At 40.2% G+C, this 17096-nt stretch overlaps 1 protein-coding gene across 2 annotated transcripts in view; it reads right to left on the bottom strand.

The window, feature by feature from the left end:
- TAOK1 (TAO kinase 1) overlaps positions 1-17096 on the bottom strand; it is a 134111-nt gene that overhangs the window by 32249 nt on the left and 84766 nt on the right. For both annotated transcript variants that reach the window (XM_079798868.1, XM_079798869.1), the window contains 4 exons: positions 13019-13186; positions 10214-10417; positions 8055-8189; positions 1953-2189 (listed from right to left, as the gene is read on the bottom strand). In XM_079798868.1, coding sequence (XP_079654994.1) covers positions 1953-2189; positions 8055-8189; positions 10214-10417; positions 13019-13186 — 744 coding nt within the window. The remainder of the gene's footprint in view (positions 1-1952; positions 2190-8054; positions 8190-10213; positions 10418-13018; positions 13187-17096) is intronic.

Raw genomic sequence — 17096 nt, 5'->3', positions numbered from 1 at the left:
CAGTTAAATACATATCACCAAGGACACCTTTATTCCCCAAGAACATAAAATCAGTATAAACATTACCAAAATAAGAACTCCCAAATTATTATTATTACTCAGATCTTTTATTATATGAATTTTAGGAGAATCAGAAAAATAAAATTCACCTTTAAAGTAATATATATATCATCTATTTTACTTCTGATTATATGCTAGATACATATTTATTTTAGAACATTTAGGAAATACAGAAAAACATTATATGATTTTAGCACCCAGAAATAACCAATATAAACATTTTGGTGATACTCTTCCTAATTTTTTCATGCATATATTTATATATACATATATATTTTAAACAAATCGGTAATTATATTACACATCTTATTTCATGAATTGCTTTCGCAAATATGCTAATTACTACCTCTTCTCAAGTTATTAAAAACACTACCCAAAGCCTAACAGGATTCTAAATACCTGTACATTTTTTCACAAATTATTTCAAAATCAAGTATGTATTTACACCATAAGTTATTTTGCCAACTTCTCTACTATTGTGAGAGAGTGGTTCTTCTTTTCTTGGGGGGAAAAGGTGAACAGGGTAACAATGACAATGCCTCAATGTGGACTGACTAGACATATTTAATGATTTTGTGTGAATTTACTGAGCTTACGTTTTCCTTGAAAAAAATGTGACTCTCAAAATAAAATGAAACAGATGGGACACTAAAAACAGAAGAAAAGGTTTCCCATGACAAGACTGCTTAAAAATACACCATTATCATACTAAACAAATGGCTAAATCTTAACTTCTCTTAATTTATAACCTCTAACATGTTGTGTATATTATAATAATCTTCAATTATCTACACTAATAAAAGGGTAATATGCTAATTAGACCGGATGTCTTCTGGATATTCTTCCAGATAAAGCCTCAGCAGCTGCTGCTGGCAGTGGCAGCAGCAGCAGTGTGATGGGGGCGTCGCCTTCCCCTGATTAGCACGGTTGCCTCCCACAGAGGGAGGCCAGACTGCGGCTTATGTCGGCTCCCCCTAAGCCAGTGGTCGGCAAACCGCGGCTCTCGAGCCACATGGGGCTCTTTGGCCCTTTGAGTGTGGCTCTTCCACAAAATACCACGTGCGGGCGCGCACATACAGTGCGATTGAAACTTCGTGGCCCATGCACAGAAGTCGGTTTTTGGCCTGGGTTAGTCTATTTTGAAGAAGTGGTTCTAATGCCAAGCCACACTCAAGGGGCCAAAGAACCGCATGTGGCTCGCGAGCCGCGGTTTGCCGACCACTGCCCTAAGCCGTCAGTAGGACCTTCCCTGAGGGCTCCCGGACTGTGAGAGGGGGCAGGCTAGGCTGAGGGGACTCCCCCCACCAGTGCACAAATTTTCATGCACCAGGCCTCTAGGTATGACCAAAAAAATACAGAGAGTAGAGAATCATGAATGATATTTTGAAACCTAAACCTCCTATTGATGGGTGATTTCTCAAACTCCTCAATTACCAGGGAATCCAAAGGCCTAGAATAGTTGAATGACTTACTACTGTTACACTATAAAACTATCACATCAGGAGATGACCCCATGTCCATTGGTTCCCAGACTCAGTACTTGATATTGTGCATGTTATATAAATATTTCTCCCTTTCCATAATTGATTTGCTTGGTTCTGGGAACAGATACACCAACATCAAAATGCTACCTTGATTAATTCTGAGATGATCAAAAGCTAGAATAAATAAATTAATAATACTGAGCCCTGGCCGGGTAGCTTAGTTGGTTAGAGCATTGTGCTGATGTGCCAAGGTTGTGGGTTCGAACCTCAGTTAGGGCACATACGAGAATTAACCAATGAATGCATAAATAAGTGGAACAACAAAGCGTTGTTTCTCTCTCTCTTCCTGTCACTAAAAATCAATCAATAAATTAAAAAGTTTAAAAAATGTAATACTGAATCAGTCACCTCTTTTTCCATAGCAGCCTGATGTTTCTTGATAAGTTTCTCCATTTCTGCAGCAAAATTGTTACGTTGAGTTTCAAGATCTTTATCTAATCTTAGGCGATGTTCATCCATCTCAGCCTTTAGCTTATTTTCTAGAGTCATCAGCTGCTTTTGATGTTGTCGCCTCATTCTCTTATAGCCAGACATCTGTTCTCTAAGTTCAGAGTCCTGCTCATGTTCTTGCATTTGCCTTGTAACCTAGAAGGAAAGAATAAAATAAAGGAAACATTTTCCTTTCAAAAGCATTTTAGACCACTCTGGTATTAACTAAGTAGGCAATTAATGTAAGAGATCCCAGCTAGCAATTTCCAGTTAAATTTCCAGCAGGTCTTTTAAACAGACAAGCTGGTTCTAAAATTTATATGGGAATGTAATGGAATAGGCAAACAATCTTGAGGGGGGTAAAAGTTGGAAGCATACACTTCAGTAATCAAAATAGTGTGGTTTTAAGGATAGGCTGAGTAAATCAAAGGAACAGAATAAAATACAGAAATAGACCCACACATATTCAGTCAATTGATTTCTGCCAAAAATTCAAAGAGGAAAGTGTGGTGTGTTTTTTTAACAATCCTGCTAAAACAACTGGTTCTCTGCATAAAAAAAAAAATAAACCTTAACTCCTATATCAATCTAAATACAAAAATTAATTTGAAAAGAGTTATTTAACCTAAACATGAGACCCAGAGTCATATAACAGAAGGAAACAGAGTATCTTCACAAACATGGGGTAGGCAAATATTTCATGATCAGTACACAAAATACTGACTATAAAGGAAAAAAATGTATAAATTGGATTTTCAAATTGAGGTGAAATTCACATAAAATAAAATCAATCACACTTTAAAGTGAACACCTGAGTAGTATTTACTACATTCATATTTATGCAACCACTACCTATACCTAGTTACAAAATATTTTTTATCACCTCAGAAGAAATCCTTTATCTATTATACAGTTGCTCCTGATTCTTCCCTTCAGGTGACCCCCAATCTGTTTTATGGATTTATCTATTCTGGGTATTTCATATAAATAGAATATAAATATGTGACCCTTTGTGTCTGGCTTCTTTCATTTAGCATGTTTTCAATTTTCATCCATGTTGTATAGTATGAATCAGTACTTTATTCCTTTTTATAGCTAAAAAATATTCCACTGTATGCATATGCCATAATTTGTTTATCAAGTCACCCATTGTGAATATCTGTGTTATTTTCACCTTTTGGCTATTGTGAATAATGCTGCTATGAACATTTGTGTACATGTACTTGTTTAAATACTTGTTTTCAATTCTTTGTGGTATATTCCTTGGAGTAGAATTGCTGGGTCATGTGGTAATTCTATGTTAATCTTTTTGAGGAATAATCAACTGCTTCCACGGCAGCCAAACCATTTTACATCCTACCAGCAGTATACAGGAGTTCCAATTTCTCCGTATGTTCTCCAACACTTATTCTCCTTTTTGTTGTTTTTAGTAGCCATTCTAGTGGTATGATATGGTACCTCATTGTGGTTCTAATTTGTATTTCCCTAATGAATAATGATATTGAGTATCTTTTCATGTGCTTGTTGGCCATTTGTGTATCTTTTCTGAATGTTCATTCAAGTCCTTTACCCATTTTTAAATTGGGTTGTTTAAACTGGATTTTAAAACTAAAAAAAAATAATTTCTCATCAAGAAAACAGTAAAAAAAAGAATAGGTAAATCACAGATGGATAAAAAAATATTTGCAAGATATATATGAGATATAATACTGTTATCCAGACTATATAAAGAACTCCTACAAATCAATATTTAAAAAATGGACATCTGAGAGCGTCGTCCTGTGAACCAAAGGGTCCCAGGTTCGATTCCAGTCAAGGCCATGTACCTCGGTTGCAGGTTCCTCCCCGGCCCGGGCCCTGGTCAGGGCTTGTGCAGGAGGCAACCAATTGATGTGTTTCTCTCTCATTGATATTTCTCTCTATCCCTCTCTCTAAAATTCAATGGAAAAATATCTTAAAGTGAGGATTTAAAAAAAAAAAAAGGGGGATGGATATCTGAATAAGAAATCAGGCAAAAGACTTGAAGAGACACCCCACTAAAGAACATACATGAATGGACAATAAGGTGATTATGGTGATATCTTTAGTCATAAGGAAATGCAAAACAAAAAGAACCCACTATGAGATTCCATTTGACACCCACTAGAATGGCTAAAATAAAAAAGACTAACAACGCCAAATGTTGAGTAGGATGTGATCCAACTGAAACTCTTATACACTGCTAATGGGCATATCAAATGGTACAACCATTCTGGAAAACTCTTCAATAGTTTCTTATAAAGTTAAACATACATATACCCTATGAATCTGCAATTCTATGCTTAGGTACTTACCAAGAGAAATTAAAACACGATATTTACATAAAGATTTGCACAAAAATATTAACAGCAACCTATGTGTAATAGCTCAACATGGGATTCAAACCAAATGCTCATCAATAGAAGGAATGAATAAATAGAAAACTATTTACAGTAGTAAAAAAGACTGAACACAGCCCTAGACAGTTTGACTCAGTGGACAGAGCATCAGCTTGCGGACTGAAGGGTCCTGGGTTCGATTCCAGTCAAGTGCACATGGCCAGGTTGTGGGTTTGATCCCCAGTGGGGGTTGTTCAGGAGGCAGCCAATCAATGATTCTATTTCATCATTGATGTTTCTATCTCTCTTTCCCTCTCCCTTCCTCTCTGAAATAAATAAAAATATATTAAAGAAACAAAGTGTTAGTTTTCTAAAAAAAAGACTGAACACAACAACATAGATGAATCTTAAAAACATTAAGCTAAGCAAAATAAGCTCAACTCAAAGGAGTACATTCTGTGTGATTCTATTTATATAAAATCCCAAAACAATTAAACCTAACAATAGTGAAGAAAAAGAGTCATGAAAATGGGGAAGTGACTAAAAAGGGATATGAAGGGAACTTTTTGGGATAACAAGAAATTTTATACATACTGTTTTTTAAGGGGATGGTTAGCCTACGTATATACCATTATAAAAACTCTTCAAACTGAATATCTAAGATCTGTGCATTTGACTGTATGAAAAAAATTCAAGGCAAAAGAAGTTAGACTGAATATTTGTGTATAGTAAATATATTGAATACTATAGCTATGCTTATCTTTGCACATAAATCTACATACTCTGAATTTTTATTTGAAATCAATGAAATTACAGTATTAAGTTTAAGGATATGGATTTTAAGTTTTCTAAATCTATAACTTAAGTGCTCTTAATTAATTTGAGTGAGCCAAATTGTGGGACAGAAGACTTGCTTGGGAAACATATAATATATGCCAAGACACAAAGATGTTTCCCCACAAACTGGCCCCTCTCTACATATTTATTAAAATAGCTATGAAAAAAATTAAGCAAATTGGCCACTTGCTCTGTTCAAAGAGTTATTTAGATGTTGCAGAATAGTAGGAATGACCTGAATTATGGTGAGAGATGGTGTTCTTGGCCCCATGTCATACAGCATGGGATTTATAAAATCTGCATATGTAGTTAACAAGTTAGATAACTCCCATCTTTTTTTCTTTCTGTCATTTTCTCCAATAGCCTATCTATACTAATAAAAGAGTAATATGCTAATTAGACCAGGAGACCTTCCGGACGTCTTTCCAGACAAAGCCACGGTGGCGGGGCCGAGGCAGAGGTGGTTAGGGGCGATCAGGCCGGCAGGGGAGGGCAGTTGGGGGCAATCAGGCCAGCAGGAGGGGCAGTCAGTTGGGGGCAAGCAGGCCAGCGGGGGTGGGGGGTGGGGGGGGCAATCAGGGGCGGGCAGTTAGGGGTGATCAGGTCAGCAGGCAGAGTGGTTAGGGGTGATCAGGCAGGCAGGTGAGCGGTTAGGAGTCAGCAGTTCTGGATTGCAAGAGGGAGGTCTGATTGCCGGCAGTCAGACATCCCCCGAGGGGTCCTAGATTGGAGAGGGTGCAGGCCGGGCTGCACCCCCCCCCATGCACAAATTTCATGCACCAGACCACTAGTCTATACATATAAAGGCCTAAGATGCAAAGTGTCCCCTTGAGAGTTTGACTGACAGGGAGTTTGACTGCTCACTATGACATGTGCTGACCACCAGGGGGCAGTGCGGAATGAAGGAAGGCCCGGCCAGCCGGCAGCCGCTAGGGACCCTATCCATGCATAAATTTCATGCACTGGGCCTCTAGTTTTTTCTATAATTTCTTTCTATCCCTAGAATCCTTTACTGTGTTTTGGTCCTACCAATTTGACTGATCAAGGTTATAAGTACCCCAACAAAATAGCGTTCCTGTAATTAACAAATAATCACTTTTATTGTTATTTGGGAAATCAGAAAAACTACATTTTGAGTATGTCAAATTGGATCACCTGACATTTTCCAAACATTCTCCCTCATTTTTTTAGCCTCAGTATTTCCTTATTGTCAATTCTTATGTGGAAATAACATTTTTCCTCTTTCTCCAGTCTAAAACTAATTATTTAAGGCTCAATTTGTTTTATAAATACTCCTTTATGCCCTGAATTAAAAGGAATCTGAATTGCCCAGCCAGCATGGCTCAGTGGTTGAGCATTGACCTATGAATGAACCAGGAGGTCACTGTTTGATTATGGGTCAGGGCACATGCCCAGGTTTCAGGTTCAATCCCTGGTATGGGACATGCAGGAGGCAGCCAATCAATGATTCTCTCTCACCATTGATGTTTCTGTCTCTCTCCCCCTCACCCTTCCTTTCTGAAATCAACAAAAATATATATTTTTTAAAAAGTCATCTGAATTCCTGCTGAGTATCTTGTAGTACTCTTAAGTGTTTAATATCTATATATACAAAAAGGCAGTGACCGTAACAACTGAAGGCTCGACTGAACACCAGAAGTCAGTCCTGCAATCAGTGCTGAGTTGCCGTGATGACCCAGCACTGACTACTTAGGGGGCTGTGGATCAGGCTCAGAGAGAGGCCTGGAGAGAGAAGCAGGCTCTGATCCGTAGCCTCTGTGGCAGCTGTTGATCAGCCCTTGCCTCTCTCTTTCTCTCCGGGCCTGGCCAGGAGCACGCCTCTCTTGCTCTCCGGGCCTCCGCGGGGGCTACTGATCAGCCCCACCTCTCTGATCAGGCCGAGATGCTGACTGGCATAGAAACTGACCAAATCTGGGTGAACTGTGAGGAGCCAATAGCTGCCTAGGAGGCAGAGCTTTTGACACTGACTGGCATAGAAACCGACCAATCAGAACCAAATCTGGGTGAACTGTGAGGAGCCAATGGCTGCCTAGGAGGCGGAGCTTTTGACGCTGAATGGCATAGAAACCAACCAATCAGAACCTAATCTGGGTGAACTGCGAAGGCAGAACCTAAGGTGGGGGCTGAGAAGGGGTTTTAAGGCAGTTGGGGGCAAGATCAGGCTGGCAGAGGAGGGCAGTTTGGGGCAAGATCAGGTCGGCAGGGGAGGGCCCTTGGGGGCAAGATCAAGCCTGCAGGGGAGGGCAGTTGGGGGCAAGATCAGGCCGGCAGGGGAGGGCAGTTAGGGGCGATCAGGCTGGCAGGGGAGAGCAGCTGGGGCAAGATCAGGCTGGCAGGGGAAGGCAGTTGGGGGCAACCAGGCCGGCAGGGGAGGGCAGTTGAGGGCAAGATTAGAATAGCAGGGGAGGGCAGTTGGGGGTGAGATCAGGCCGGCAGGGGAGGGCAGTTAGGGGCAATCAGGCAGGCAGGCAGAGAGGTCAGGGGCGATCAGGCAGGCAGGCAGGTAAGCAGTTAGGAGCCAGCGGTCCCAGATTGCAAGAGGGACCCCCCCCCTTCTCTCCCCGTACACATTTTTCATGCACCGGGCCACTAGTATTCTAACATATTAGTTATTTGTGTACATGTCTTGAAGATATTATTAGTTTAATGTCTGAGTGTTTCGTATATTCTTTCTTCTAACAGGCACTTAATTCTGAATAAATGTTTTGCAAAATAAACCTCAAATACAAAAAAAATCGTTATATCTGAGTATAGATGACAAGATCCAACATGGAAAATATACTTCAAATTCAGGTGAAGCACATACCAGTGATGCTGTTCGTATAGTAGCAAAGTGTTCTCGATTACGATAGTGTGATTTATGACGAGATACTTGGGGTGGAGATTGTGGATCTGACGCTCTTGTTCTAGGATCTCCCTCTTCTCTGTAATTTTCTTCCTCCTAAATAAAAAAAAAGAGACAACACTATTGAGGTGAACAGAGTTCATCTGAACTTTTAAGATAATTAGCTTAAAATGACAACCTGATCAACAAACCTGATACAATTTTAAGAGCAAAAACAAATGAAAATTAGGAATGCTGATATTTTATTTCCAACATAATTAGAATCAGGAGACATTATTTCTTCAGTGTATGAAATAGCACAGAGATTCAGGATAAGAAAATGTATAAGGCTAGATTTATATCCTACTCATATGTAAAACTGCTAAGCTTTAATATGACTTGAAAATAATGATGATGAAACATGCAGCCAATATTTTAAACAGCAGCAATGAAATTAATTTTTCGAAGGCTCCTGGGTTTTAGAAGCAGTAATATAGCTTTAAAAGATCTTTATAATGCGTCTGCCATTTGTCCAAGGTAAGTAATCAAAAAATAGTTGTAAATTGATGTCTTTCCTTATATATTACCTTAGTTCATTAACTAAAGAGAAGTCAATTAAGTAGCAACCAACTAATTATGGGACTAATCTTTTATATCGCTGATTCTATTGTAAGAATATAAAAATTAAACATGATTTTGCTCTGAATAACACTACCACTTATCTAATCATTCTTAATAACTTTTTTGTATGTGATAAAATATATGTAATATAAAATTTGCCATTTTAACCATCTTTAAGTATATAAGTCAGTAGCATTAATTACATTCTTAATGTTGTACAACCATTGCCACTATTTCCAAACCTTTATCATCCCAAATGAAAACTCTGTATCCATTAACAAAAACTCTCCTCTACTCAGCCCCTGGTACCCTTTAATCTACTTTCTCTCTATGAATTTGCCTATTCTAGGTATTTCATATAAATGGAATTACACAATATTTGTCTTTTTGCATCTGGTTTGTATCACTTAGCATGTTTTCAAGGTTCACTCCATGTAGCATGTATCAGAATTTCATTCCTTTTTACAGTTGAATAATATTCCATTAGATGTATATACCACATTTTGGAAGGCAGCTATGCTCACCACTATACCACCAACGCCGACATATATACCACATTTTGTTTATTTATTCGTTGATGGACACTTATGTTGGTTCCACCTTTTAGCTAATGGTGTCTACTAACATTTTAGGTAATACCACAAGCTGTTAAGTTAAAAAGGAAGCATTCCTAATAATTGCTAAAAGGAGCTACCTGACCTCAAATATTTTTAAGAAAATTAAAAATTTTTGTACTTGAAAGTGCAAAAAATAATGTAGCATACAACCCTATTTCTTATATACAGAATTTATACTTTTCTGTAACTATACTCAATTTTTTTAAAAATTTATCTTTATTGTTGAAAGTATTACAGATGTCCCCCTTTATACCCCCATTCACCCCTTCCTCCCCACTCCTGTCCCCTCCCCAGGCCTTCACTGCACTATTGTCTGTATCTGTGGATTATGCATAAACTACACTCAATTTTATTTTAAACATGTAAACACGGATAATGTAAAAGTTATTTTTTTTATCCTCACCCGAGGATATGATCTTCATTGATTCAAGAGAGCAAGGAAGGGAGAGGGAGAGAAAGAAAGAAACTTCGATTGGTTGCCTCAGGCATGCGCCTTGACAGGAAATTGTGTCCATGACCCTTAGATGCATGGGATGATGGTCTAACACTGGCCAGGGCCCAAAGTTACTTTTGATCATCTTAACCCTTTCTCCTACTCCCCAAAAGTAACCATTATCACTAATTTCATGTGTATACTTACTATTTTAAAATACTTTATTTTTCATCTTAGTACTTCAAATAATACATATCTTATTTCTGTATTTCTTTCTTCTAAAATTTAAAAAACCATTATTTTTATATTCTCAAAACATTAGTTTCCCAAATGCATACATTACATTGGGAATTAACAAGCCTATTGTTCCAAATTTCTGAAACATTAAAAAAAAAATTCCTCTTACACTAATCAGATGAAGAAAATTATTTACCAAAGTTGAAAATTTTCACTAAAACCCAAATACTCACAGGTTTTAAGTGGATGACAGAACTATTAGACATCACTGTATGATCTCCCTCCATCATGTCCAGCTCACTCTTGTCATCTGAGGCATCTGGAAGACTGTTAACACTACTGCTTTGGCTACTGGCACTAATGGACATACTGGGAATAGACTGATTACTTCCAACACTATTCACTGTTCCTGTCCGTCCAACACCGTGATCTTGTTCCTAAGGGAAAAGAGCATTAGGTTCAAATATCGGGATTTATTTTGAATTCTTGAATACAAGTACCTCGCACATTGCTTGGCATACAGTCTTCAGAAAGTCAGAGGTCTATTATGAGAAATCCCCTTTAATTGTCAAACCAATAAGTTTACCAACTGTTCCTTGACAGTAAAAAAACCCCAAACGTGTGAAAAAGTCAGTTAACCAGCTTTGGATTATTTCTAAAGTGTAGCATTTTCTCTAAACTGATATTCTTAAAATCCATTTCTACCACACAACTCATATATAGAGATTATGCTCATTTCTCAATGATTCCCATGGTTAAAACAAGCCCCAACTTTTTTTTTTTTAATCTTGTAAACAACCCCCCACCCCTTTGAAAAAGATTTTTATTGATTTCAGAGAGGAAGGGAGGAGAGATAGAAACATCAATGAGAGAGAATCACTGATCGGCTGACTCCCGCACACCCCCCACTGGGGATCGAGCCCACAACCTGGGCATGTGCCCTTGACTGGAATCAAACCTGGGACCCTTCAGTCTATAGACCAACACTCTATCCTCTGAGTCAAACCGGCTACGGCTAAACAACCCCTTTTAGTTATTTTTTATTGAAGCCTTGTATAAGTATACTAGAGGCCCAATGCACGAAATTCGTGCAAGGTGCTCGGCCCTCACAGCCCTGGCTTCGTCCAGGAGGTTGTTTGGCTGTCCAGTCTAATTAGCATATTACGCTTTTATTATTTACTAGAGGCCCAATGCACGAAATTCATGCATGAGTAGGGTCCCTAGGCCAGGCCAGCGATCAGGGCCAATCAGGTTCCCCGCCTCCTCCTTCCCTCACTCCCTCAGTGCCCCGCTGCCACTGCTGGTCGCCCGCCATGCTCCGCGCCGCCCCCTGGTGGTCAGTACATGTCATAGTGAGAGATCGAACTCTCATTCTCCGGTTGAACTCCCAAGGGGTCACTTTGCATATTAGCCTTTTATATATATATATATAGATAGATTTTCCTTTCTTCCTCAGAATATAATCTCTAGCCCATCCTCTACCACCATATAATTAACATTAATTCTTATCCATTTTTGTGTAAATTGAAAATAACATATTACTTATATATTTAATCAAAATCATAAGATTGTTTTTCTGAAGTAACCAGGCAAGCAATGGTATTTAGGCACCAACATTATAGCAGTCTTACTATATCAAAATTCTATAAGACATGCAGAATTTTTTAAAAATATGCAGAATTTAATTAATATAGACCAGTAGTTCCCAATCTTTTTTTGGCCATGCCCCACCTGTGACATATAATTCTTATTATTTAAAAATTGAACTCCTATTCATGTGGAGGAAGCCTAAAAGGCCATTAACTTGGTCTTAAACAAGCTTCCAAAGAACATGGCATCCATGAAAGAGAAAAATAAAAGAACGAAAGGACAACTGAAGTACTGAGGAAGAAATCACTAATAAATTGTTTAAAAAATAATATGAAGTGATATGAAAAAATAGTAAATGAAGTTTTAAAACATGTAATAGAGAGCTAAAATGCATAAATATGTCACTATATATTTATATACTGTATATGAGGCCCCTAGAACCATAAGAAATACAAAAAATTCACTGTTAATAACTCATTCTTGAATTGCCCCCCTGTGAGGCCTGTGCCCCACATTGGGAACCACTGATATAGACCCATGGTGTGTATATCTCTCACTATATATAGATATATATCTCATACATATATGAACTTATATCCCTAGCCTATTGAAGATGCTATATTAGAATTATAGATCTAACTACATTAGAATTTTATTAATTTCACAACTTTGCTAAAATAGTCATATATTTAAAATAGCCCCAAACAATTTTCTAATGACTATTATAGGAATAAAATAAAATAAAAACAAAATTGTAAGTTAAGAAAGTATTGTATTTTATAGTTTATTAACTATGCAGCACTATTAAAAAGAAAATAAGTAACTACTGCTCCTGGTTTCAGAATGCAAAGTGATCTCCTTCACTGGAAAGTAATACAAAAAAAATCAAAGCTTTGGAATTCTAACAGGAATAAAGAAGAAAACTGAAAATATTTAGAGTGAAAAAGATAAGGTGAATTAACCATTCTGAGCCTTGCTTTACTCATCTGTAAAATGAGTATTTTAGAACTGTGTAGATGGAATAAAATTGTACAGAACTGAAAAGAATCAAGTGTCTACGGTGACAAAGTAGAACACCTGGTAACTTTCTGAGTGAGTATTGGCAACTTCCAGAGTTTATTATTTCAAATATTTCCAAAAGTGTGTCCCATGAAATTGGAGAATGGTAAAAAAAAAAAAGGGGGGGGTTCAGTGGCCAAGAACTTTGAGAGGAACTACATTAAATAAAGCTGAACAGGTTTCTTTAATAAAGGACTTGCAGGGCTTTACTATACCAACATACACTAAGAAGGGTTGGGTTTAAATAATGCAAAATCTTTTTCCCACCTGGGATCCAGGTAAGAAAATACAATCTAGGAACCACTGATCTAAAAGATTTGTGACAAGACAGACTACATAAGGAAAGAAGCCAATGAAGAGAGCTCAATATTTCAGTAATTTCTTATTACCTCTTCTTCTTCCTGTGCTTCTACTGCTGGTCCATTATGTGCCTCCTGGAAAAGGAGTTTTTTCATTTTTCTATATTGCAGATTGTCCAGCTCTCTTACTGCATCCTTTGTCCTTTGAATGAGATCTATTAACACTGTTTCAGGGCGTTCCCGAAGAACAAACATGTGCTGGATAAGAGAAAGTAAAAGTTAAAACCTATGCTGTATATATTTTTTAATTAGTACAAATGTACCCCTCCTAGAATTACTATTCTAAATAATTATGATAGATATTTAATATAATCTATAGCTATCTAGTTCTACTATACTTCTGACTTCTTTCATTTACAAAGTTGTCATTTGCACATACATACTCTGTGCCTACATAACTACCCCTGCAAATTTTATAAAAACTTTGAACATAGTACTTTTGTTGGCCAACTGAAAATGCTGAGTTAAAATAATCAAAGTCTAATTAAACTCTAAGAATTAAGTTCAATTATTAAATTAGAGCCCTAAATAAAAGCTAAATAAAGGTTTACATATTCTAGAACTGCTGATTTCATAGTTAAGGCATGTTAGTTCTTAGTTAGGTTTCAACAGGAATGTATTTACTGATGGTGGTTTTATGTCACATAAAACCTTAATATTATTGGCTCCTTTATATGTTTCATAAGCAACACTTCATAAAACACTAGCAGCTGATTAAAAGCCATTATATTAGTGATTTTTAATTTCTTTTTAAAAATATGGTTTTATTAATTTCAGAGAGAGGAAGGGAGAGGGAGGAAAAGATAGAAACATCAATGATGAGAGAGAATCATTGATCAGCTGCCTCCTGCACATCCCCTACGGGGGATTGAGCCCCTAATCGGGGCATAGGCCCTCACCGGAATTGAACTGTGAACTCCTGGTTTATGGGTCACCCCTCAAACTCTGAGCCATACTTGCTGGGCATTATTAGTGATTTTTACTATTAACATTTAATAAAGCTTAACCTTATCAAATACAGAAAAACTGAAAGAATGACTCCACCATTAGAAGTACCACTGTTACATTTTGGTATCTTTCTTTTCTTTCATTTTTTTAATTACAGTTATATTCAATATTATATTAGTTTCAGGTGTACAGCATAGTGGTTATTTTAAAAACTTATGAAGTGATCCTCCCAATAAGTCTAGTACCCACCTGGCATCATACATAATTACTATAATATTATTGATTACATTCTCTATGCTGTACTTTATATCCCAGTGATGGTGTATTTCTTTTCAGAAATTTTCTATGTATAGATTTTATTTTGTGAATACATAGTTAGCATATAGATTGCAGAAAGATTCCTTCTACCCTGAGTTAATGAGATGCTCTTCAATTCTTATATAACACCTTTACCTTCTTTGTTCAATTTATTTCTTCATTATGCAGAGTTGTTAACTATATATTTTATTCTACTTTCTTTGTCATCAGTATTATGTTATTTCAACTCATAAACATGTCTACAGAACATTTCATCAAACGTTTATGCCGAAATTATTTAAGCATTATCCTAATTCTGGATGGTTATTTCCAATTTTTATTTGAGATAAATAGCTTCATACATTAAAAAAACTTTTTTCTTTTTTTTTTCTCTTTATGATGGACTGTGACAGAAATGTAATTAGGCCAAAGAAAAAGAAGCACTTGATAGATACTTTCCAATAAGGCTGTGCCAATACACTCAAAATTCAATAAAGGTAAATGAATACTACTTGTAGTTGGGATCTATTCTCCAAATACCAAATATTTGACCCTGGTGGGTTAGATTTTTGTCAAAAGAGTTTATCCTTAGGCAAGTGTAAGAAGGCAGTAACATTCTTCCTTTTTCCTGAGCCTTAAGTTTCTTGGTATGTACCACTATCTACAATATAAAGTCTTCTTCTATTATTATTATTACTAGAGGTCCAGTGCACGAAATTCTTGCACTGGTAGGGTCCCTAGAGGCTGCTGGCTGGGGCCTCCCTCCTTTCCCCCGGCCACCCTGCCCCCTGGTAGAACTCCTGGAAGAACTCTAGTAGAGGGGACAATTTGCATACTATGCTTTTATTATATAGGATTATTATTACTTGAGGCTCGGTGCACGAAATTAGTGCAGGGGTGTGGTCCCTAGGCTTGGCCGGCGATCGAAGTACAAGCATCGGGCATGGAAGGGCAGGTCCCAGGTGACCTCTGGGCCCTGGGCAGCACCTGAGTCCCCAGGCCCCGGCTCGCCCCGCTCCGCCTGAGTCACTGTGCCTGAATCCCCATGTGGAGATGTGGTGAGTGCGGCCAAATGCCACGGGCCAGGGTGCAGCGTGGGCCTCTGGGCCACCCAGCGGCACTGCACGGAAGCCGGATGGGTAGCACTCTCTCTCCAGACCGGCTCCTGTACGAACCCACGGGGAGCCCGACCGGCACCTGCGGTCCCAGCGGCTGTGGCCCGGCTCACCCTGAAGAGGCCATGAGGGAGCAGGGTGGGCTCTTCGCGGGTGCCTGGCACCTGAGAGCGGGGGCTTCCCTAGCACGCAAGCCCTGGTAGCAGGGGGAGTGAGTGAGTTTGGCAGACACCCCGCATTCTCAACGCACCTCCGTCCCCGTCACCCCTGCCCCCAGGTAGCCGGCCAGAAGTCACAGTGTGTCGCCGACGCCCGCCATGTTTCGTGCCGCCTCCTGGTGGCCAGCGCACATCATAGTGAGTGGTCGAACTCCTGGTCTCCCGGTCAAGCGACCGCCCGAGGGGACAATTAGCATATTAGGCTTTTATTATATAGAATTACTAGTGACCCGGTGCACGAAATTCGTGCACATTAAAAGGGGATTAATTAGAAGAAATGATTTAATATTGCTATTTGCCCTTTCTCTATAATAGAAGTGTCAGAGATGAAAGAAAATTAGTAAAATGTATATGAAAACCTTCCTCCTGTCAACAGTCTGGGGCTCACCACGGGACCCAGAGTCAAGTCCCTGCCCACCCACATGCACCTCAAAATCATGTGAGACCCAGCCCCAGCCCCCCCCCCCCCCCGCAAATGGACTAGATCCAGACCTGGCCAGTCCCACCCTTGTCAAGCCCTGTTGGGCAGGGGGCATAGCCTCAGGTCCCCAGTCAAGCCCCGCCAGGTGGGGGGCATGGCCTGAGGTCCCCCGTCAAGCCCCGCCAGGCGGGGGGGCACAGCCTCAGGTCCCCCGGCCCAGCACCGGGAGGGGGGCGCAGCCTCAGGTCCCCCGTCAAGCCCTACCAGCAGGGGGGCACAGCCTCAGGTCCCCCGTCAAGCCCTGCTGGGCGGGAGCGTGGCCTGAGTTCCCCCGACCCAGCATTGGGGGTGCATCTTGAGGTCCCCTGTCAAGCCCAGTCAGGCAGGGGGACGCAGCCTCAGGTCCCCTCTCAAGCCCCACCTGGTGGGGGGGATGCAGCCTGAGGTCCCCCGGCTTGGTGCTGCGGCGGGGGGAGCAGCCTGAGGTCCCCTAGCCCAGCACCAGGATGGGAAGCGCACCTTGAGGTCCCCCGTCAAGCCCCACTGGGTGGGGGGCACGGCCTGAGGTCCCCTTGTCAAGCCTTGCCAGGTGGGGGGCACGGCCTGAGGTCCCCCGGCCTAGCGCTGGGGTGGGGGGAGCAGCCTGAGGTCCTCTAGCCCAGCACCAGGACGGGAAGCGCACCTTGAGGTCCCCTGTCAAGCCCTGCCGGGTGGGGGGCGTGGCCTGAAGTCCCCTGTCAAGCCCCGCCAGGTCGGGGGAGCAGCCTGAGGTCCCCTGTCAAGCCCTGCCGGGTGGGGCGCAACCTGAGATCCCCTGTCAAGCCTTGCTGGGTGGGGGACACGGCCTGAGGTCCCCTGTCAAGCCCCACGGGGGTGGGGGAAGAGTGTAGCCTCAGGTCCCTGCTGATTGCTGGTTAAGGCTCCTTATGGGAACTTGGCCTCAGCTGTGGGTGCAGCCATCTTTGTGACGGAGTGATGGTCAATTAGCATATTCCCTCTTTATTAGATAGGATAGGATTATTATTATTTAATCCTCACCTGAGGACATATTTATTGATTTTAGAGAGAGGAAGGGAGGTAGAAACATTGATCAGTTGCCTCCCATACAC

This window comes from Cnephaeus nilssonii (assembly GCF_951640355.1).
Source record: "Cnephaeus nilssonii genome assembly, chromosome: 19".
Classification (NCBI taxonomy): domain Eukaryota; kingdom Metazoa; phylum Chordata; class Mammalia; order Chiroptera; family Vespertilionidae; genus Cnephaeus; species Cnephaeus nilssonii.
The sequence above is the reverse complement of the archived record's forward strand: the minus strand, read 5'-3'. Positions and strand labels throughout refer to the sequence as shown.